This window comes from Pinus tabuliformis, chromosome 6 (assembly GCF_031772625.1).
Source record: "Pinus tabuliformis cultivar Carrire ecotype Pingquan chromosome 6, CPIR1, whole genome shotgun sequence".
Classification (NCBI taxonomy): domain Eukaryota; kingdom Viridiplantae; phylum Streptophyta; class Pinopsida; order Pinales; family Pinaceae; genus Pinus; species Pinus tabuliformis.
The window spans coordinates 1,645,367,845-1,645,391,225 of record NC_142292.1 but is presented as its reverse complement, the minus strand read 5'-3'; the positions used below and the strand labels follow the sequence as shown (position 1 = coordinate 1,645,391,225).

General features: G+C 38.9%; 2 protein-coding genes across 2 annotated transcripts; both read left to right on the top strand.

The window, feature by feature from the left end:
• Window positions 1-1,056: 1,056 nt before the first annotated feature.
• LOC149265263 (uncharacterized) lies at window positions 1,057-1,701 on the top strand. The gene has a single exon (XM_089402492.1). The coding sequence runs from the start codon at window positions 1,057-1,059 to the stop codon at window positions 1,699-1,701; it is 645 nt and encodes a 214-aa protein (XP_089258618.1).
• Window positions 1,702-2,432: 731 nt separating this feature from the next.
• LOC149265262 (uncharacterized) lies at window positions 2,433-3,068 on the top strand. Its single transcript, XM_089402480.1, has one exon. The coding sequence runs from the start codon at window positions 2,433-2,435 to the stop codon at window positions 3,066-3,068; it is 636 nt and encodes a 211-aa protein (XP_089258606.1).
• Window positions 3,069-23,381: the final 20,313 nt, after the last annotated feature.

The following is a 23,381-nucleotide window of genomic DNA, read 5'->3' as shown; positions in this document are numbered from 1 at the left end:
CTACAGTCCTTGCGAGGGTTGACCATTTCCATCACCAGAAATTAAGAGAAGCCATTGAAATTGAAAAGAGGAGTAAGACTCTTAATAGGGACAGTGGATGGAAGTTAAGCAGCTTGTGGGTCCCTTCTCTTTGTTCTTAACCCCCTTTTTTTCCTTCCTCTTTTTTCGTTGTTGTCATGTTCTTTGGCATTTAATTGTATTGTTTTTATTTTATTTTATTAATGTAATTTTTTTTTAAGAAGACATTATATGAATCATATAATACTAATTAATTAAAAATGTCAATTTCCTTATTCAAACATGATATCACATATAGGTAAATGGTGACATTATCACCTTCGGTTCTTAGACTGTTTATCCACGTTCAATACTGCCTGCCCCCCCTCGGACACACGGAAGCCAGGTTTGCAACCGGCTAAAATGGTGGAAGAGGACCTCGTGGACTACGAGGAGGACCCCATGCCGGAACAGGAAATATGGGCGCACAATTCCACATCAGTCGAGGGCTCCTTGCAGGATAAGCTGAATCGGTCGACAGCTGCCAAACAGACGAAGACACACTCGCCTATCTCCGGGAAGCTCCAGCACCCTGCAGTTAATGTAGTGGACCTTCCGGGCTTGGAATGTCCCCCTCTCTCCTCGTCTACTCTGAACCTTCTCGACTCCTGCCTACAGGCCTCCCCTACCTTTGACTCCCCCTTTCCTTACCACTCGCAGCATCCCCCTCCTCCTCCCCCGCGGCTCTCCTTGCCTATGTACCCCCCCTCCATCTCCCTAGCACAGGCTGGCCTGTCAAACTCCCTGCGACCTGCGCATGCCTTTTCTCACCCGGGCAAGTGCAGTCTCAACCCCCTCTCCCCAGTTTGATCTGGTTGCTTCAGCACACCCATACCTAACCCTAGACCCTCTTTTTTGGTGTAGCACAACTCTTTAGAACCGTGCAGGAACCCTTTGAAGGAATACCCTATGGGACGGTGCTTAAACAAACTAAAAAGGGGCCGGTGTCTCAGAGCGGTCGACAATGATATCAACCTGACCTTTGGAGAGGACGTCCATATGGCAGACGCAATGGATACAGCGAGAAAAGTCCTGGTAGGCCGTGTTCGAGGTAGAAACTACTCGGTGGAGAGATTGCGTCTTTGGATTGTGGAGATTTGGGGTTCCTTGCTGAAAGAACTCCCTGTAATCCGGGTGCTGGCCAGAGGATGGTTTGCCCTCCGCTTTCATAGGGAGGAGTACACGGAATGGATATTGTCACGTTACTGGCACATTGAGCTCGCACCTGTCCTGTTGAAACGTTGGGATCCTCTTTTCGATCCTGAACGCGAACATCTCGGCGCTGGACCCATATGGGTCAGACTACCCGGACTACATATGCAATTTTGGACTCCCGGATATGCCCTAGGAACTTACCTGGAACATGACAAGTCTTTTGAAAAAACCGGAATTATGACAATGGCAAGGATTTTGGTTCACCTTGACACCAGGGCTGGGCTGGAGGAAAAAATCACTCTCCACAGGAGGCATTTCTCTCGCAAACAACTTCTGGACTATGAAGGAGTCCCGTTTTGTTGTAGGAGGTGCCACAAAGTGGGTCACCTATACAAAGATTGCCCTCTGAATTCTTCGGTGACCACAGAAATCTCAAAGGGGACGAAGCAACAGACCTCTGTAGAACTGAACAAGGGTGAACAGGAATGAGGAGGGGCACCGGCTGAAGCTGCGGTGGTGACTTCAAAGAAGACTGGGAACAGGCAAAAAGCTCCACCATCTCCTCCCAGGACTCGATCCAAATCTGCAGCGGATGCTACTCCTCAACCAGGTAATGAGTCTTTCCCCACATCTGCTGCTCTTTTTTCAGATGTTATGTTAAAAGTATTGCATACATCTCTGCATTCCGCCTCATCTGCATTTTTCACTATTCCTTCCATCCCCTGTTCATTATCTGTGCCCCCGCCCACTTTTTCCACCACTCCCACATCCCTCAGGGATTTCTCCACTCCCCCATCTCACAATTCCTCCTCTTCTAGGTCGGATCCCCATCCCTACAACCTCTGCTCCAGACTTCGACCTAAAACCCTGCATCTTGGATTGGGCCTATCCCCAGGAAGAACCAAGCTCCATAAAACTGCCAGAGGGCGCCCATCAAAGATCAAATCTGCCATCAAGTCTGCGGTGGCAGATATTGCAAGGGGTCGACAGCATACCATTGAGAGGGTGCTTAGACCATTGGAGCCCACTGCCCATGGTCCCTCATGATTTGGCTCTCCTACAACTGTCGGGGACTAGCCAACCCAAAAAAGAATTTGGCTCTCAAAAGATTGTTAAAGGATACTTTCTGTGACATACTCTTTCTTCAAGAAACTCTGGGCTCTTTTGAAAATACTATCCGATCCCTTCACTCTATTCTGCTGGGCTGGACATTTCAGGGTATGGATGCCATAGGCAGATCTGGTGGACTTGCAATTGGCATCAACCCTAAAACAGTTAAACTTATATCCACCTGGGGGGGCATGGGTTTCATGGGCATGGACATTTTCGTAGGGGAGCTGGGACTTCAGTTAAAAGTGATTAACATATATGCCCCTAATCGGAACAGAATGGAATTTTGGAACAATTTGTTGGAACATGATCTTGTCACTAACTCCACCATCATTGGGGGGGATCTAAACTTCTCTTTGGGTATGGAAGAATCCTGGGGACACCAAGCTCAAATCGATCCTATTTCCGATCAGATGAGTACTCTACTGGATTCCTGCAATTTAGTTGACGTTCCCATGAATAAGAAGCTGCCCACCTGGCACAATAGGCGGACTGGGGAGGCTGCCCTGGGCCGAAGATTGGATCGGTTCTTGATTCATGAAGACCTCATCCGGTACCTCCCCTTGTATCGACAATGGGTGGGAACTGGGGGATCTTCTGATCATCTACCCATTTTTCTCCAAATTACTGGACCATCAAGAAAGTCGCGCTCCCCCTTCAAATTCTTTGCTGGGCATCTAAAAGATCCTGAATACATCAACATGGTGACTGAGTTCTGGAGAGCTCAACCCCCCCTGAAGGAATAGAGGGCGGCTGCGGACTTCTATTTTCGACTAAATATACTCAAGACAATGACAGAGGAGTGGTCTAAGAGGAAGAAGACGAGTGATGATCAGAAACTTGCTGATATTGAATTACAGATTACACAGTTAATGGATGAACAGGGGTTAGGGTTCTTATCAAAGGAGACTAAAATGAATCTAGTCTCGTTGGAGAGCCAAAAAAATAAGATGCTTCTGGAAAAAGAAGAACAATGGAGATTGAAAAGTAGAGCCACCTAGATCCAAGCAAGTGATGGCAATACGAAATTCTTTCACAACTTTGCAAATGGAAGAAAGGCCAATAATACTATCTAGCAGGTGCCCTGTGAGTCTGGGGGTTGGGCCTCTACTCACCCACAATTAGCCAGATTGGGGATTACACATTTCAAGAGACAATTCAGAGCGCTGGCAGCCATCAACCTCCTAGATATCATCAATTTAGCTGGACACTTTCCAAGGTTTGTGGATCAGGAAGAGGCAGAAGACTTAAATCAACCAGTCACTCTGGAAGAATTGGAAGGAACTCTCAAATGGTTCAAAAAGGATAAGAGCCCTGGCCCGGATGGCTGGCCAGTGGAGTTCTATTTGGATTTTCTGGAGCTTCTGGGAGGGGATCTTCTTGTCGTCATCGAAGAAAGCAGAACATCGGAACACATCCACCCCCTCATTAACCTTACTTACTTGGCCTTGATCCCTAAGACTGATTAGCCATCCTCTTTTAATGACTTCAGGCCTATATCCCTTTGCAAATGTCTGTACAAAATCATCTCTAAAATCATCGCCAACCGCATCAAGCCCATATTATCCAATCACATCTCTCAGGAGCAATTTGCCTTCCTCCACCATAGACATATTCAGGATGCCATTGGCACAGCCCAGGAAGCCCTCCACTCCATCAAACTCAGAAATCTCAAGGTACTCACTCTTAAAATTGATCTGGCAAAGGCCTCTGACAAAGTAAATTGGTTATACATCAAGATGATTATTACTCATTTTGGATTTCCCCCAGCACTCATCAGTTGGATCATGGGATGCATATCCTCTGTCTCTTTTGTTATTCTCATAAATGGTTCAGCATCGCCCTCCTTCCATATTGATAGGGGGATCAGGCAGGGATGTCCTTTATCTCCACTTCTCTTCTTATTAGTCATGGAAGGATTGAGCAAACTTATAGCTATGGAAAAAAGAGGGGGGGACTTCAAGGCCTAAAAATCATGGAACAATTCTACCTGACACATCTACTTTTTGTAGATGACATTTTGATCTTCCTGAATGGCAGTGTCTGGGACTCAATTTCTTTGAATGAGATTCTGAACCTTTTCTGCAGAGCCACGGGAATGGAGATCAACAGAGAAAAATCCACCATCTCTCTATCTGATTGCACCCTACAAGAATCTCAGTTGGCCACTCAATATTTTCCCTTTCAGGCTACTGATTTGATGGAGGGATTAAAATATTTGGGCTTCAGACTAAAACCAGATGGTTACAAGATTGCAAACTGGACCTGGCTCATCACAAAAGTGGAGAAGAGAATTAGTTGTTGGTGCCACAAGTTCCTGTCTAGGGCAGGCAGACTTGTCCTTATCAAAACAGTCCTTGAAGCCACCCCGGTGTACTGGATGTCACTCGCCTGGATTCCTAGAGGAATACTTCACAGAATTCAACAAATCTGTTGTAGATTCCTCTGGAATGGTAGCAAGGAGGGCAGACCTTTTGCCTGGGTTAAATGGACAAGAATTGCTACTCCGAAGAAGTGGGGAGGCTGGGGACTTAAACTTCTTCCGGCTTTTGCTCAAGCCTTGGCAGCCAAGCAGAGTTGGCTCCTCCTCAAACAAAACAGCCTCTGGGCTGAGGTTATTCAACATAAATACATCTGGCCGTTGTCTATCATAGACTGGATCAGAAGCCCATCTTGGCACAGGAAAGGCATATCGGTGATTTGGAGAGCCATTCTAAATTCTATTTCTATCATTAAGGATGGCTTAATATGGAAGATTGGCAATGGTGCTTCTGTCTGCATTGGCATTGATCCTTGGATTGGATGTGGTAACTCCCATATACTACCTGATGGACTGATCCAGCTCCTAAACAACAGAGGTATCAAGTATCTGGGACAGATTGGGGACCAGCATAATACCACTTTCCATACTCAAGCCTGGCTGACTGATCCGCACTGGCACATTCCAGATGATTGGAGTAGAATTTGGCATCACTACCTTCAGGCTCTCACAGAAACTCATGTTAGATTACGAAATGCTGAAGATGAACTAATCTGGGCACACTCTAAAACTGGGCAATACACACCGAAACAGGGGTATAACATAATCATAGCAGACAAGAAACCGGAGATCATCAGAAGCTGGTGGACTAATCTATGGAAATTACAAGCTCCTCCACGTACCAGACTGCTGATGTGGAATATTTTAGAAGATAAGATCCCCACGGGCTCCTATCTGAAAAGGAGGGCGTTTATGGGGCCTACCCAATGTGTACTCTGCCTCCAAGAAGAAGAAACAACCCAGCATCTTTTTCTCACCTGCCCTACCACCAGAAGCATATGGACTCAAGTCCTTCTATCTCTAAATATGACCAGAAACTGGCAGGGGGTTGATATTATATCGGCTTGGGAGAACTGGTGGTGTACATCAGCTGTCACCAAATCAAGAAACCTGCCTCTCCTCGTTTCATGGTATATTTGGCTCAAAAGAAATAAAAAGATTTTTGATGATATTTTGGTTAACTGGAATCTTCTCCCCCCACAGATATGTGCTGCATACGAAGAGCTTCCAAATGATGACAGCCAAAAAAGACAAAGAACTATACAACAGGAACAGATCAACAAAGCGATCCTGTGGGCCTATTATGATGGGGCTGCCCAACAACACGGCTGTGGGGGCAGCATCTGCCTCTACCTTTCTGAAACACACTACTTCCAGATCTACTTGGGCCTGGGACCCGGCCCTAACAATCATGCTGAATTGATAACACTCTGCCATCTGCTATACTTTGCTATCTTGAAAAATTGCCGAAATATACAAATTTTTGTTGATTCAAAGATAGTGACTGATTGGTTTAACAATACAGCTGTTTGCACTGCATACACTCTGAGATCTATATTGGAAGAAATTGTTTTTTTCAAAACATTCTTTGATTAGATTTCTGTTTCTCACATCTACAGGGAAAGAAATGAAACTACTGACAGGCTATCAAAAGAAGCGACGCATCGTCCTCTAGGGGAGTGGATGATCGCAGAACATACTCCTGCAGGGACCTATCATTATTACCACAGACCATACATAGAAGAATGACTACTGAGGGGCAACAGCCTCTAATTTTACAGCTATATGAATCTGAACCTTTTTAGTTTGTGCTCTGTACATAAAACGAATAGCTTCTATGATTGTCAACCCATGCGTGGGTTATATCTGGATTTTATACATAGCGGATATGCTTCAAAACAATACACCCTCTAGGTTTCCTGCATATTTATTTTTGTTTATTTTTGTTTTTTGACAGTGGACTTCATAGCCACGTTTACAGCATATGCCTTCGGGCATCCACATCATGTAATTTTTATTTATGAAATTATGAATTTTCTTTCCCCGGAAAATAAAAATAAAAAAAATGGTGACATTATTAGTATTATTATTATGGTAATATTAATATATTTTATTTATTAATAATATTTTGTATTAGTTTTCTTTCTTCTTAGGTAATTATAATTTTTCAATCAATTAAAATTAATATAATTTATTTATAGAATATAGGATAAAAATAAAACAATATGAATTGGAAACAAATTATAAAATTTTATTTTAGAAATTGTAAAATATTTGGAATAAATTATAAACTAATATCAATAATTAAGATAGAAGATGAAATATCCCATGGGGCTTTGGATTCAAGGTGAATGAGTGGATAATTATCTTTGCATCTTTGGGATATATTAGTGGTTTGTTGATCTTGCTCCTCATCGATGAACCTAGATTGAGGTTTGAAAGACGTTGACCATAAATTCTCCATGTGATTTCCTAGAAAATCTTAAGCATTATATCATAAATCCATGAATCACATAAACATCCAATGTGAGAAATAATGTATAAGTTAAACATATATACATTAAAAACTTGTAACAAGATTTTTAACCATGGATTTTCACATTGCTTTCTCTTTATTTTTCTTTACTTGGTTTGCTTTAAATCTTTAAACTTGTTTGGTAAAAATATATTATCATGTTTTGAAATTGGAAATTATTGCTTGTGATATGTCTAGTTATAATTACTTTATAATTATGTGTTTAGAGGGATCAAATTTTTTCAGTGAAAATTTCTTTTAGAATCCAAGATACAATGAGTAATTTTTCATTGTTTAAAATATAATTTTCAATGTTATATAGATTACATAAAGTTAAACATATTAATTGCACATTTTTTTACTTGTAATTACTTTACATGAAATTATATTACATCATATAGAAAACTAAATAAACATGCATACTATATTCATTTTTGTTTTTTAATTATAGTAAGCATTATTTTTAAATTTAAAAAATATTTTATTTTTATTTTAACAGAATACCTGTCAACTCCATGATAAATATGAACGTAATTACAAATCAGTATTATACTAAATTGTAAAATAAACCTATTAACCCAATAAAATCATTTCCCAAGTATTTTGACAATGCCATAATGTAAAAATTTAATAAATTAAAAACCATCGTAATGCTTACGCCGGATTTAATCACATGAAAAACCATCGTAATGCTTAGCCGGATTTAATCAAATTAAAACCATCGTAATCCTTACGCACAATCAAATTAGAAACCGTCGTAGTCCTTACGCCACTACATTAAGATTTACTGGGTAAATTAATATAATTGTTTTTGGATGATTGCCCAAGTGTCGTGTTGTATAAAGCTATGCTCAATGACTCATTTTTTTCAAAAGAAAATCTAGGCGGATTTTTGTTTCATGCTTTTTTGTTCTTTTCATCTCAATGAAAGATACTATGTGATGGTTTAAAAATTTATATAGTTTTCAGTGTCAATTTTTGAATAGCTTTTTATCAGAGTGTTGAAGTTATATTCCGTTATCAAGCCCAATAATATTTTTTTTAAAGTTATATTATTTATAATCATTATATATTATTGTTATTAATATATATATTTTTATTCGTTATAAAAAAGTTGAAAAGTTTTAAAATTGTTTTTGTTTGGTTAAGAGTTGGTTTTTTTAGAAACATTGGGTAGGAGTGAAAGTCTGCGCTATTACGAACTACGAGCTGGTTATTCCTTGATTAACCGCTGGTTATTCCTTGATTAACCTTGATGAGTCAGCGTGGTAGCAGCTAGAGATGGTTGTCCTCACTGTTGGTTTGACAACTTAGTTATGATAAGTTTTCCCATGCGTGAAAAAAAATAAAATAAAAAATTGAAAAGTTTGGTATGGAATGCTTTGAAATAAAAGATAAAGACATAGAATGCTTTGAAATAAAAGATAAAATAATAATAAAAAAACCAATTTAAAAAACAAATAATTAATATGTTTATTTATGACAAAATAATATGAGGGAAACAACTCCCTTGCAAACATCATAGCACATTTGAATGAGGGGTTAATGAGGTTGATAAGGTGGAGGCATCAACTCTGATTTTGATCCCATAATAATATAGCTCATTAAGGGTGCACTAGCCTCCTTTTGATGAAAAGAGATTTTGGGGTAAGGCCAAAACCCCTTTCCTTTATAACATTTGATCCTGGGACCTATGGGTTATGGCCCACAGAGCCTGTTGGGAGCGCTCCATAAGACTTTAAGCCTTTAAAATCGAACCACAACACATATCGAGGCTTTTACACTATCGGGAGCTTCTTTAAAAACCGAGAACCATTCATTAATGTTAATATCGGGATATACAGGTTTACACGGGATACACGAGAAACACACCCTAAACACATAACCCGGATATCAAAATTTATAAGCCCGCCTATATAAATATCGGCGGGTCCGCACCTTTCATCGCTCCACAACGCTTCTTCGATCCGATACCCGATCGCCGATCAGTCTATCGACGATATCGCCACACCGCTCATCAGCCATTGGCGTTCCATCGCACTTTCGTTGTCTCCTAGACTCCCTGATTTGCGATTAGCAATTTGATCGCAATCGTTGATCCTGGCTCTTGATTCGACGGTTGACGATTAATCGGAAGATCGCAATCGCATTGTTACAAGGGTTGGTTCCGATAATTTCGGAAGGTTTCCGCCGATGGGACAAGGTGCGATTGCTCGTCGTGATTAGATTTGGACTGTTGATCTATAAGATCCAATGACCCCTGTGCATTCTCGCCACTTCCTCCTTGACTTCATCATGCTTGTTTTTGATGGATTTCTGCGTTAAAACCCACAGTTCTACCACATTCTGAAAACACACGACATTCATATAATTGGCATCGTTAGATCGCCATCGATCCTACAATGATCGATGGTCAATCAACGCACTCTATAACACTAGATTTCAAGCTATTAACGCATATATGCACTGATAACACGGAAATACATTATTACATCAACACATAGGCGCACACTTAAACACACACTTTCTATTATACACGACATAATTACATGCTAAGGCATTCCAGCGTTAGAACAGTTTCTCCCTCGACTACATTTGAATACTCTCGGTTTTACACAATTTCTATTCTACGCTCTTTATCTCTATCACACACATAGACTTCTCTTTTTATAAGAGATTACAACAGTCGTGGTCATTTAAGATGCACGATTTCTCCCCACAATTACTCAACTGTCCCTAATTCTCTCTACATGCATGGCAGATTAAATTTAATAAGTCTCCACGAGACTTTTATCCATTCCACCTAATTAGCTCTGTTTAAACAGAATTGTCCCCTGTTTGCTCTGATGGTCCACGTTGTCCTCCTTCTCCGCTTCAGATTCCTCTTTGATTAAGGGGGGATTAGATGCTCCTGCATCACCTTTCACCAATGTTTACTCATGTAAGGTCAAAAGGGGGCACAATTAAATTGTATCCTCTCACCCAAGTCTTAATGTATTTCAATTGCATTGCTTTGAAATATGAATTATCCATAACCAATACTTTTTTGTGTACGGTTTAATCATATCAGTTTTTAGAGTGTTTTGGTGGATATTTCTCCCATTCCTTTTGGAATTTGACTCTAGTATTTCAATCCCAAAGAAGTGGGCTTTTGTTGAAGGAGTAAGTCTCTTTTTTAGGTGGTAGGTGTCTCAAGAAGGGTTGGTTGACCTATTGGTTTGATATTTTCTCCTTGCAATGGCTCTCCAAGCTCAATGTTGAAATTTCCATTGTTTGATCTATAAACTAGCCCATGTAAAGAGGCAAATGCAATGTTGTGAGATGGGAACTTCAAGGGCTCGAAAGGAGGTGACAAAGTTCACTTTCTATTGGAGTTGTTGGCATGAGAAGTGGGAGGAGAATCTTCTGGTGGAGGCACAATAAACATATTGACATATGATCCAGACTCATGTTTAGATTACTCTTGACTGAAACGAACAAAGAGTGAAAATACCTCACACAAAGTTAGGGTGATAAATTTATGGAGCTAGATTTGAATTTGGGGTTAGTTGTTTCTTTGGCTGATATATTAGACAACATCTTAAACCATCTTCTAGAAGTGCCATAGTCCCACCCTCAAGCTTCTAGTATGATGGAAAGTTCAACTTTGCATGTCATCCTCGAAATCATGGAAAATAAGAACTTGACAAAGTTGAAGCAACACACCATACGTTCCATCCTTGCATGGTAAAGCATGAGGTAGGGTTTGTTGAATTTCCACTCATACATGGTAAAGCATGAGGAAAAATTTGTTGAAAATCACAACATTACTATAAGTTTCTATTAATTTGATGTGAGATTAATGCAAGATACACCTACATGTCACCGAATTTAGAATTTGGATATGGTAGATAATTATGTCTATCATTTTTAAATTTAAACATAACAATTTAGCTATAATAAATAATTATGTCTATCATTTTAAAATTTAAACCTAACAATTTCAAACTAAAAATTACGTTATCAAGCTTATTAACTCGTAAACATTTTCTAACACAAAATTACTTATTATTATTTAAAAAACTTATTAATGTTTTAAAAAATTAAAATTATAATCTGTACCAACATAATATTTAACCTCACATACTTATCATAAATCCAAATCATTTTATCTCCTTCTCAATAATAAATATATCCAAATTTAAAAAATGCAAAATGTCAAAATTACTCATTATTGTTACAAGGTTAAAAAACCAATTCACAATAACAATATATTTAACCTCAAATCCCAGTAATAAAACTAAACTGTTTTTGACGTGAATAAATAAATCCAAAGCAAAAGTGGGAACATCACCATGATAAAAAGCAGACGGGACGTGAGTAGATTGGTGTTGATAATGTGAAAGCATAGTAACAATAATTCCTAGATAGATTCACGAGCCCCACAAATCATAAAAGCGATTTTATTGGTTGCCCAATAATTTTAATATGAAAAACAAATCACAACCATGATGTGACTGCCCAACATCTTTTAATAGAATATTAAAATAATGTTGGTTCCAAAACAATAATAGCAGTAGTGTAAATATTAATAATTAAAATAATAGCAGTAGTGCAAATATTAATAATTAAAATCACAGTAACCACTTGCCTGTTATTAAAATCATAGTGAATTTAATCATTATCACCACAATTCTAAAATTCATAATATAAAAAAAAAAAGCATTCAAATATTATAAACATAAATTTTGAAATATGTTTTGATGATATATTTCAGAAAACAAATAATGGTATTTAAATTTTTTTTCCGAAATATAATTATAATTATAATAATATAATTATAATTATAATTTTTTTTCCGAAATATAATTATAATTATAATAATATAATTATAATTATAATATAATAATTATAATGGATTTCAAAATTTAAAATTAAAAATAAATGTTCATTAATATTAATATTTTATTAATATTGTAGTTTTTTCAAATGGCTATAACTATTGTGAATAGGCATATTTATCCTATGTAATAAATATATGCTACACCACACCCATTGCTATATATATGGAATATTCTTTTTTTTTAATGTAATAATAGAATATTAAAATCTCTCTTGTAGAGGGTTTTTAATTTTGTAATAATTTTGGCTTCTATTTTGGTATCAAAGCTTACGTTTAGAGTGAGAGGTATTAGAAAGAAAGAGATAGCTTCCATCCATCCTTGCCAATATGGTGAAGGGATTTTGAGAGGATATTATCATTGGTGTTAAGAAGAACTAAGAGACAGATTGAGGGTTTAAGCAAAGGTGTCATGACTATGGGAAGATGATGCTCGTCATTCCTAAAAGAGCCATTATCAATTGCTACCTTAAAATATACCAAGGGAAAAAATGTTTAAATATCCATGAAATAAGAGATTGTAAAAAAATAGAGCATGAGGTAATTGTTGTTGGTGTTGAGAAGAATTGAGATAGGAATTGAGGGTTTAAGCAAAGGTATGACGACTATGAGAAGATGATGCTCATAATTCATAAAAGAGCCATCATCAATTGCTAGGTTAAAAGATACCAAGGGAAAAAATGTTCAAATATCCATGAAATAAGAGATTGTTAAAAAAAAGAGCATGAGGTAACTTTTTCATGGTAAATTTCATGGAAAAATATGCTTAAAGTCTAACCAAGAGATCATTAAAAACTCAAGCAAGAGGTAACTTTTTCATGATAAATTTTATGTTCACTATGATCTAATTCTTTTTTGTATTTTGTTTGCTTTCCTTTACTTATATTGTATTGAGCATTTTGGCGGTACCTCATCAGTAAGTGGTTAAATACAATTTTAAAAATAAGAGAATATTGGAGAGATAAAAAATTATTATTTATTAAGTTCATAAGATGGAAATACCATTGGAAAAATCATATTTAAATGAACCAACCTTGAAGCTAGATGGGGAAACTACGCAAATTGGAATTTTAAGATGCATCATTTAATCAAAGGCAATAATATTTGGGTAATCACATTTGAAGAAGAAGTTGAGCCAATAGCTATGCTAACCTCAGTTTAGGAATGGGAGTGATGAGACACCGAAAAAAAGGTTTTAACACTCCCTCCCACCCCCTTGTACTTGTTTTGGTTGTGGGAGGTGTTACCTATTGAATTGAATTAACCTCCAAGTTCTATTATGAAGATGGGATCAAAAAAATCCTCCTTTTACAACTTATTTATATCTCCAAACTAATACCACCATTGTGTTCATCTGATCGAGACATTTTTTGGCAATATAAATTTTATCTCAATCTGACTCCTAGATTGAAATTTATGCCCTCTTGAAGTTTGGTGAATCAAATTAGGCCACATCAGCATTGTACGCCACATGGCATCCAAGTATAGTCCACGTGGAACTACCACATCATTACTACATCATTTCATGTAACCTTATATTCCTATGTGGCATCCACATGGCCATTGCCACATCGTCTAAAGTGCGAGGCCAGCAGGGTCCTCCTCCTTGTGTTTGTGGGACTTTCCGTGTTATACACATTTTGGCCCATATCCCGATTTTGGTGGGTGTCCTTAAACCCACATCACACTAGACTAGAACAACAATCCATTTCCCATTCTCCTCTACCTTCATTGATAAGTCTTCAAAAATAGGTAGTGGGCAGCGAGTGTTGTTTGAGGTTCCATGTCAGAGCCAGGTCCACGTCATATTGCTCGAGTACATTACCACCCCAAGCATTAAGTGTGAACTAAGAGAGGAGAGTGGTGGGTAGTGAGTGGTGGTAGGTTTTATGTGCCAAAGGCCCCTAACAAAAACTTGAAGCAGTTTTTATTAAGGGTGAGTTCTAGTTTCAGACCCCCCAAGTTAACTCACAGTAGGTTAAGGGAGGCTCTCGGGTAAATAAGAATTGTAGATCGAGTATGCACTACAAACACACCAACACAAGATAGTAATCCTTTAACAAAGGCCCGTGAAGGGAGTTCTAATGCTAGACACCCCACTTGTTAACCCACGACAGACCTGGGGGGCTCCGAAGTGAACGTAGGTTGTTGATTTGCACTGTTGCAATAATATTGAGCATTAAAAAAGTTTGATCCGATAATGGTGGATGTGTTGGGTTGTGTTATATTCTTTCCACGACTAGCCCACGTAGTTAACCGGGGGCTTAGAAGGGGGGCGGAGCCCCCCCCTTTGTTGCACCAATTGCGTAGCGGGGGGGTCACAAGGGGTTTGAGGGGTGCAGGTAGCCCCCCTCTATGGGGTTCGGGGCAGTGCCCCAAATTTTTTTGTTTTTGGACCCTATATTAGGTTGGGTGGACCTACCTATGGTTTTGTGCATGATTTTCGCACATGGTTTTGGATGCGATGGTTTTCGGTCCATGGTTTTGGATGTGATGGTTTTTTGGTCCATGGTATTGGATGCTTTGGCATGTGTAAATATGTATTGTAACATTGAGGGGAACATAATGAAAAATCAAGCTGGTAGTCCCAGTTTTAGGATCTAGGGGAAAATCTCTGTGTATATGTGTTTTATGTGTTATGCTATCATATTGTTTATTTTCTGTGTTTTAGAATTCGTATGCAGGTAATTTATGTATGGGGTTAAAACCTACATTTGGTATCCAAGTTGTTTTGGCTTCAAGGGGATGCCTTTGTTGCTGAGGGGTTTCGTTCGGGCCTATGGTAGACCCTGTTTAGTGGGAGATCTGCGGGATCGATTCTGGTGGTGAAAGAAGATGGTGAGCAGTGGAAAGATAGAGATTGAGAAATTTAATGGTTAGAGTTTTGAGTTATGGAAACTCAAGATGGAGGATCTGTTGGTGGATAAAGATCAATGGGTCATGGTAGATCCAGGTACTAAACCAACATGAGTGTCCGATGAAGAATAGAAGAAGTTGGATCGGAAGGCTAAGAGCACAATACGGTTGTGTGTCTCAGATTCGGTATTGCTGAATGTATTAGGGGAAGCTACGACAAAGGCTTTGTGGGACAAGTTAGGGACTTTGTACCAATCTAAGTCTCTGGTGAATAAATTATTCCTATGGAAAAAGTTGTATAACCTGAGGATGAAAGATGGAGACTCGGTGACAGAACATCTGAACGCATTTAATACTGTGGTAAGTCAGTTATTATCTGTTGATATTAAAATTTTAGATGAAGATAAGTGCATCAGTTTGTTGTGTTCTCTACCAGATTCGTGGGATAGTCTAGTTATTGCAATAGGTAGCAATACAACTACCTTGCAGTTTGATGAAATAGTCTCATCCTTGCTGACGAAGGAGATGAGATCGAAAAATATGGAGAGCCAAAATGGTGATGCCTTATCTGTACTAGGACAGTCCCAAAATAGAAACAAAAATAAGTCATCGAGTGGGAGATCTAAATCGAGAGGGAGATCTAAATCTCAGGGAAAACCTGTAAAGGTGGTGTGCTGGAAATGCAGAAAGGAAGGGCACTACAAAAGGGACTGTAAATCTAAAGCTCCTGACAAAGGAAAGGGATTTGATGATGCTCCTTTTGCAGAGGTGAAAACCACCTCAGATGAAGGTGGGGATGTGTACTTGGCACACATGTAGATCATGAGGCATGGTTGATTGACTCAGGTGCATCCTTTCACTTCACTCCCCATAGAGAGTGGTTCTGCGAGTATGATAAATATGATGGTGGTGATGTCTTCTTGGGGGATGACAGGAAGGCTAGAATCGTTGGTCGTGGAAAAGTAAAGTTGAAGTTGCAAGGTGGAAGGGTTAGAACACTTCCAGGTGTTCTGCATATTCCTGCATTGGCCAAAAATCTGATTTCCGCAAGAAAGCTGGATGATGCAAGTGTAAAAACAATGTTCGAGAAGGATACTTGCAAAATGGTTAAGGGAGCACTGGTATTGATGCGAGGAGTTCAGATTGGAACTCTGTACAAGTTACAAGGTAGCACTGTTATTGATGGGTACAACAGTTTTGTGGTTTCTGAAAGTGGAGCAGAAAATCTAGTGGTCTCTGGAGAGAAGACCATGCTGTGGCATCAAAGTCTTGGACATATTGGAGAGAAGGGCCTTCGAATACTTCATGGTAAAGGTATGATAGAAGGTATGAGTAATAACTCTCTGGATTTTGATTTCTATGAAAATTGTGTGTATGGGAAGTAGAATCGGGTGAGTTTCCCCTCTAGTGGTAAGAGGGCGAAAAAAATATTAGAGCTTGTGCACAGTGATGTGTTTTGACCTGTGAAGGTTCCATCACTGGGTAAGTTTGTGTACTATGTATTATTTATAGATGACTTCTCAAGGAATACATGGATATATTTCCTTAAGAAGAAATCTGAAGTCTTTGACATGTTTAAAGAATATAAGGCTCTGGTGGAAAACTAGACAGAGAAGAAGATAAAGGTGTTGAGGTCAGATAATGGTGGAGAGTTTTGCAGCAAGGAATTTGAAGAATTCTGTAAAAAGTGTGGTATAGCACGGTAGAAGACTACTCCATTCACACCTGAGAAAAATGGAGTTGCAGAAAGAATGAACAAGACGTTGAAGGAAAGGGCAAGAAGCATGCTCGGTGGTGCTGGGTTAGGACAGGAATTCTGGGCAGAGGCGGTGGACACAGGATGTTACCTGGTCAACAGATCACCTTCATCAGCGTTAGAGGATAAGACTCCACAAGAGGTATGGATTGGTAAGAAACCCTCTCTTTCACATCTGAGGGTATTTGGATGTGATGCATATGTACATGTTCCAAAGGAGAAAATAACCAAGTTGGACAATAAATCTGAGAAGTGCATCTTTATTGGGTATAAGGATGGTTTAAAGGGTTATAAGCTTTGGAACCCAGTAACAAGAAAGGTTTTGTACAGCCGAGATGTGGTGTTCAGAGAGGTGAAAGATGTTATTAAACATGAATTCCAACCAAAGGAACTTGAGAAGATAGAGTTTGAGCTTAAGGAGGAAGAATCAGACTCTACATTAGAGGAGGAATCAAAAGATGAAGAGCCACAAACTCCAGGTGTGAGAAGATCAGTTCGAAAAAGAAGGCAGCCAGAAAGGTATAGTCCATCTGCTTTCTGTTCAAATTTTACTTTATCTATTACTGATGATGATCCCAGAACTGTGAAAGAAGCAGTAGATTTATAGGATGGAAAACTCTAGAAAGAGGCCATGGTTGATGAAATGGCATCTTTGCACAAAAATGAGGCTTGGGATCTAGTGGAGTTGCCAGCTAGAAGGAAACCCATTGGCAGCAAATGGGTGTTCAAGAAGAAGACAAATGCAGAAGGGAAGGTGGAGAAATACAAAGCTCGGTTGGTAGCAAAAGGTCATTCCCAGGTGCCGGGAATTGATTTTGGTGATATTTTTTCTCCTGTTTCCAAGGTAGCTTCTATTAGATTACTTTTATCTGTTGTTGCTGCTTTTGATTTTGAGGTAGAACAGATGGATGTGAAGACAACATTTCTTCTTGGGGATTTGGAAGAGGAGATCTACATGAAGCAACCTGAAGGTTTTGCAGTGAAGGGTAAGAAAGAAATGGTATGCAAGTTAAAGAAGTCTATGTATGGGTTAAAACAGTCACCAAGGATGTGGTATCAGAAATCTGATACATTTATACGGGGACTTGGCTTCACCAGAAGCAAAGTAGATCACTGTGTGTATTTTAAATTAATTGGTGACCGTGTTATTTATCTGGTCTTATATGTGGATGATATGTTGCTGGTTGGAAATGACAAAGAAATTATCAAGGATTTGAAGACCCAATTGTCCTCCAAATTCAACATGAAAGATCTTGGTGCTACAAACTATCTTTTGGGCTTGGCAATTAAAAGAGATCGGGCAAAGAGGAAGCTCTGGTTAAACCAGAGGAAGTATGTCGAGACAATATTGCAGAGGTTTAATATCGAGGATAGTAAACCGGTGAAGGTTCCTATTCCTGTAGGTGTGAAGTTATTTGCTGAATAGTGTCCCAAGACACAAGAAGAGGAAGAGGACATGTCCCATGTTCCATATGCAAGTGCAGTCGGTAGCTTGATGTATGCAATGGTCTGTACTAGACCAGACATTGCACATGTAGTGGGAGTATTGAGCAGGTTTACGTCAAAACTAGGAAAGGAGCATTGAACAACAGTGAAGCGGGTTTTCAGGTATTTGTGTGGCACTAGTGATTATGGTTTGTGCTACCAAGGAAGATGAGGATTGGATATAATGTTGGATATTCATGGCTTTGTTGATGCAGACTGCGCTGGAGATCTGGATTAGAGAATATCTACAAGTGGGTATGTGTTTAACCTATTTGGAGGTGCAGTCAGTTGGATGAGTAAGAAACAATCTGTAGAGGCACTATCAACTACAGAGGCAGAATACATGGCAGCCACTCATGCAAGCAAGGAAGCATTTTGGTTGCAGAGATTGTGTTCAAGTATGGGGTTAGTATAGGGAGCTATAAGGATAGACTGCGATAGCCAAAGTACAATTTTATTGGCAAAGGACCCTGAATATCATTCAAAGACAAAGCACATTGATGTTCAATATCTCTTTGTGAGGGATATGATAGAAGACAAAAAGGTGTTGTTGGTAAGATGCATTGACAAAATCTGTGAGCTTTGAGAAGTTCTCTTGGTGTAGAGAAACAATGGGCGTTGCAGGGCTGGATAAATGACTAAGCTCTCTTGTGGCCCCCTATGGAAAGAAAACAACAAGTGGGAGAATGTTGGGTTGTGTTATATTCTTTCCACGACTAGCCCACGTAGTTAACCAAGGGTTAGAGTGGGGGTTGAGCGCCCCCCCCCCCCCCCCCCTCTTCGTTGCGCCAATTGCGTAGTCGGGGGGTCATAGGGGATTTGAGGGGTGCAGGTAGCCCCCCTCTATGGGGTCCAGGGAAACGCCTCATAAAATTTTGTTTTAGGACCCTATATTAGGTTGGGAAGACCTACCTATGGTTTTGTGCATGATTTTCACACATGGTTTTGGATGCGATGGTTTTCGGTCCATGGTTTTGGATGTGATTGTTTTCGGTCCATGGTTTTGGATGCGATGGTTTTTTGGTCCATGGTATTGGATGCGATGGTTTTTCGGTCCATGGTATTGGATGCTTTGGCATGTATAAATATGTATTGTAACATTGAAAGGAACATAATGAAAAATCAAGCTGGTAGTCCTAGTTTTGGGATCCAGGGGAAAATATCTGTGTATATGTGTTTTGTGTGTTATGCTCTCACATTGTTTATTTTCTGTGTTTTAGAATTCGTATGCAGGTAATTTGTGTACGGTGTTAAAACCTTCAGGATGGAACCATGACTTGGTAGCCTTAGAACATAAATCAATTTTCTCATCGGTTTTTGATTTCATCTACTGCCATTTATCGATTGTGAAATAAAATAGAACAATAACATCAATAGGTAGTAGGTGGTCTCGTCACTTAATGGACCAGAAAAAAATAATTATTCTTGATGGTTTCCCATACCATCGGTCATCATCAAATGATTGTGAAACACAACAAAGTGATAGCACAGATGGGTGGTCCTAGCTTAGTAAACTTGGCAAATAGAAATATTCTTGACTATTTTTATCACTAAACCACTTTCATCACCCGCTCCATGTTATGTTGTGTATGTGTTACAATGGTGAGTAGTGGAAGGTAAGTAGTAGAGCAAAATTGCACTGGGCCAAGGTTCCCTCCTAGACCTACTCTAAACCCCTTCCAAGTTTAGATCCTCACATCACCAGATGCATTCCATATTAAGAGAAATATATTTAGCTCGAATATGATGTCACTTAAGAATACAATCTAATCCTAGATAAGATATGGATTCCTACTAAAACATTGAAGGAAGATAAATTCAAGGAAGTTCAGTAGATTTTTCTAAAGACTAGGGCATCTCCATAAAACATCAATTTTGTGAGATAATGGCCAAGTCCTAAGAAACATCCTTATAAGGTGTTGAGCCATGCCCAAATTTCTGTAGAACCCAATTTAATTAGATCCTAAAGAAGAAAAACATGGCTCTGAAGGAAAATTGGCGCAAGTTCAAGTATTTTAACTTTACTAGCTATTGTAGAGTTATGCAGTTTCTTCAGTGAGATAGTCTACAATTCTTGAGTATGACAACGAGTTTCCCAATTCATAAACATGTCAAATAATTAAAAACAAATGTAATAATAGGTTAATCGAGTGATCTCAAACAATCAATCAGAATCATATAACTAACCTTGCAATCATGAATATGATAAAAATCACACAGTGCTATGAGTTCGATATAACCATAGAAATATATGAAGAAACTTGTCCACAATGAATCATGTAGTGGGTTCTATAACCTTTCATGAATAGCACCAAACCATAAATCAACCAATAACCTACTAGGAAAATTCATCATCCATATTTCTAACAGATATAACTCATTATACTTATATGAATAACTTTAAATAGTTGGAAACTGAATGAGGGACATCCACTCTCCACCCAACCATAGGAAAGATACACTGCAATCTCTCTTGCAACTGACCACCCTCAAGCTAGATCCAAATTCCAAGGAGATGCTTGCATAATTGAATTTCTCACAAATGGTGTGGTCAAATACTTAGGAGATTGAGCTTGTTATCTAAGTGAGTCATCGACTACTCTTTGGAAGTAGGCACCCTAGTGACTCACTTAATCTCCAAGCTTAAAAACACAAGCATTCACCCAAATTCAAGGAAGAGATGTGTTTTTTAGTTTTTGAGGACTGAATCCATTGTATTGGTGGTTTAATATCCAGTTGGAAAACACTAAGTGGTTCATCAATTAACAAGAAAGTACTAAGTGGTTCATCAACCAAGGTAAGAATCCAATGGCGTAGTTAATGGTTGAACAAGAAATTAGTGGTTTGCCATCCAAAGGCAAGAACTAGGTAGTTCATTATCCACACTGCAATAACTAAGTGGTTCATGAGCCAGAGGAAAACACTTAGTGGTTAAATTTCAATCCTTAAACTATACATTGGAAACATGGGCTCACAAAAGGATTTTAGTGGCCTCAAGCATAGTTAAATTATTTAACACCCATTGTAACACTCCCTCTCACCCCCTTAGGATTAATCCCAACTAAATAGGAGGTGCTACCTTCAACTAACCCAACCTCCATGTTTTCATTATGGAAATGGGGTTACAAAATTCCTTCTCGACCAAAATGTGTGGAACACACTTTGGATAACATCATTGCATTGAGATCGTCAAGAGATTTCCAACAATATTTAACCTTTATCTCAATTCGACTTATGGATTGAAATTTATGCCCATTTGAAGTTTGGGCCCCAAAATCCTTCCACATTAGCAAGGATTCACCACGTCACACTCACATGGCACTTCTTCCCCATGTGAAGTCCACTATGGAACTGCCATGTCACAATGCCTTAGTGCTATCGCACCCTGCATTAATTGTTAAGAATGACACCCATTCTATCCTCCATGACTCACCATACATTTTGGAATCAATTGTAAAGGAAATTTTTGTCCCATGGCTTATGTCTCCTTCGTGCTCCCTGGTAGAATTAGACAACATGCACCTCCACGACTCTAAGCTTCACAGTGACGTGGCTTCGAGCCATGGGTGTTATCTTAATAACACAGCATAAAACTCACAAACCTCTATATGTATTCATAAACTTCAAAGGATAGGTTGTAAGCCTTAAGAATCAATGCAATCTCTTTACTTCGGGATAGGGCCAATCTTGCATGGAAATGACCATATGAAGATGGGTAGTTCACATATCAAATTGGTGATATGGTTGTGATGGGTAATTTTTTTGAAAAGGAAAAATACCAAGGTGGACACATTATTTATATATATATTATGCCTGAATATATATCTTGCTAATACAAGAATCTAGCCATAGCAGCTCAGATCAGTCTCACGTAAATCAAAGTGAAGGCAGGTGAACCAACGAGATGGAAGATGTCAAAATTTGGCCATTAACGCATTATGGAGACTTGCAATCCTATCACCCACTGGCTAGATGAGTAGAAGAAGTGATGCAGTTGCATAGTTTGAGCACAAAAACTAACGAATTCTGGATAAGAGCTTACCAATGTGATTGGATGGCCATATGGTAATGCTAGGAGGAAATTTTAAATGTTTTGTAAGAAACTGTAAATATTTAAATCAGGAAGTGAGTTTTGATTTTTATTAGAATAAATTGTAGAAGGTATTTTCTGATGTTAAGTTTAGCTTTTAATTTCCCTTTTTTTGTGGCAAAGGGGAAATGATTCACATTGTGTGACTCTTGGTTATCATAGTCTGTTCCTTTTAGGAAACAATAAAAAGAAAGAGTGTTTGGGAAGAAGAGGTGAGAAGAGAATCTCTCGGGTGGGGAGAAGAGAGAGGGAGAGAAGAGAGGAGCTCATTGTTTCTCTGTGCAACGACAATCCCAAGTTTGTAGAATCACCTATACTTTCTAATATGTGTGAACCATAATGTATTTCTTTGTGTGAGTGGCATAAATGAACATAAATTTTGGATTGTATATTGTGTGCTTGCTAAATGGTTGTGATTGAATCAAATTCATGTGATTGTGTGTGCTTGCTAAATGGTTGTGATTGAATCAAATTCCTAAAAGACCCTGCCTTAATGGGTACTTTTGCCCCACCGCCTCCGAGTAATCTGGCGGAAGTAGCCACAGTGGAAACCTGCAATATGAAATCTTCTATATCTAATGGATTCGGAAGATTCCTAAACATTTTGTCAGCATGGATCATTGCCATTTTAGAAATATTGTAGCAATCAATTTTCTTGGCCTGGGGGGGCAAACCCAAATCAACGCTCATCGAGTGTTTGGATAGATAGGTCTAAGGAATATGGCACCTCTTCAGATCCTTGGTCACATGTACATTCTACAGACGAAGGAATCATTCAATATATGATGATAGGAGAGGCACCATGGGAAGATTACCACCATCGCTCCCATCTTCAGGATTACCACGAAGATTATTCCAGCAACCTTAATCATCCTTCAGTTTTTTATTTTCTATCAAATACTGTAAATACGGTGGATTTCGAGGATGGTTCTTATCTTGTGTCGACCTTGTTAAAAAATGAAACAAGGAGTCATGAGGATAGTTCTTTTACTGTGTCAACCTCATTAAAAAATGAAATGACTCCCTTTCCAAATCGAGTCTTTGATTACGATCTCGTAAAATCAAAGTCGAGTCTTTCGAAGATCTCGAAGGCAAACCTTCATTCCAACCACCGAGATGAATGCAATGAAGCTTGGGGGGCATGCACCTCGATTTGCG

Excerpts from the sequence above, each read along its gene's own strand:
- LOC149265262 (XM_089402480.1), top strand. The coding sequence starts at position 2,433 with ATGGATGCCATAGGCAGATCTGGTGGACTTGCAATTGGCATCAACCCT.
- LOC149265263 (XM_089402492.1), top strand. The coding sequence starts at position 1,057 with ATGGCAGACGCAATGGATACAGCGAGAAAAGTCCTGGTAGGCCGTGTT.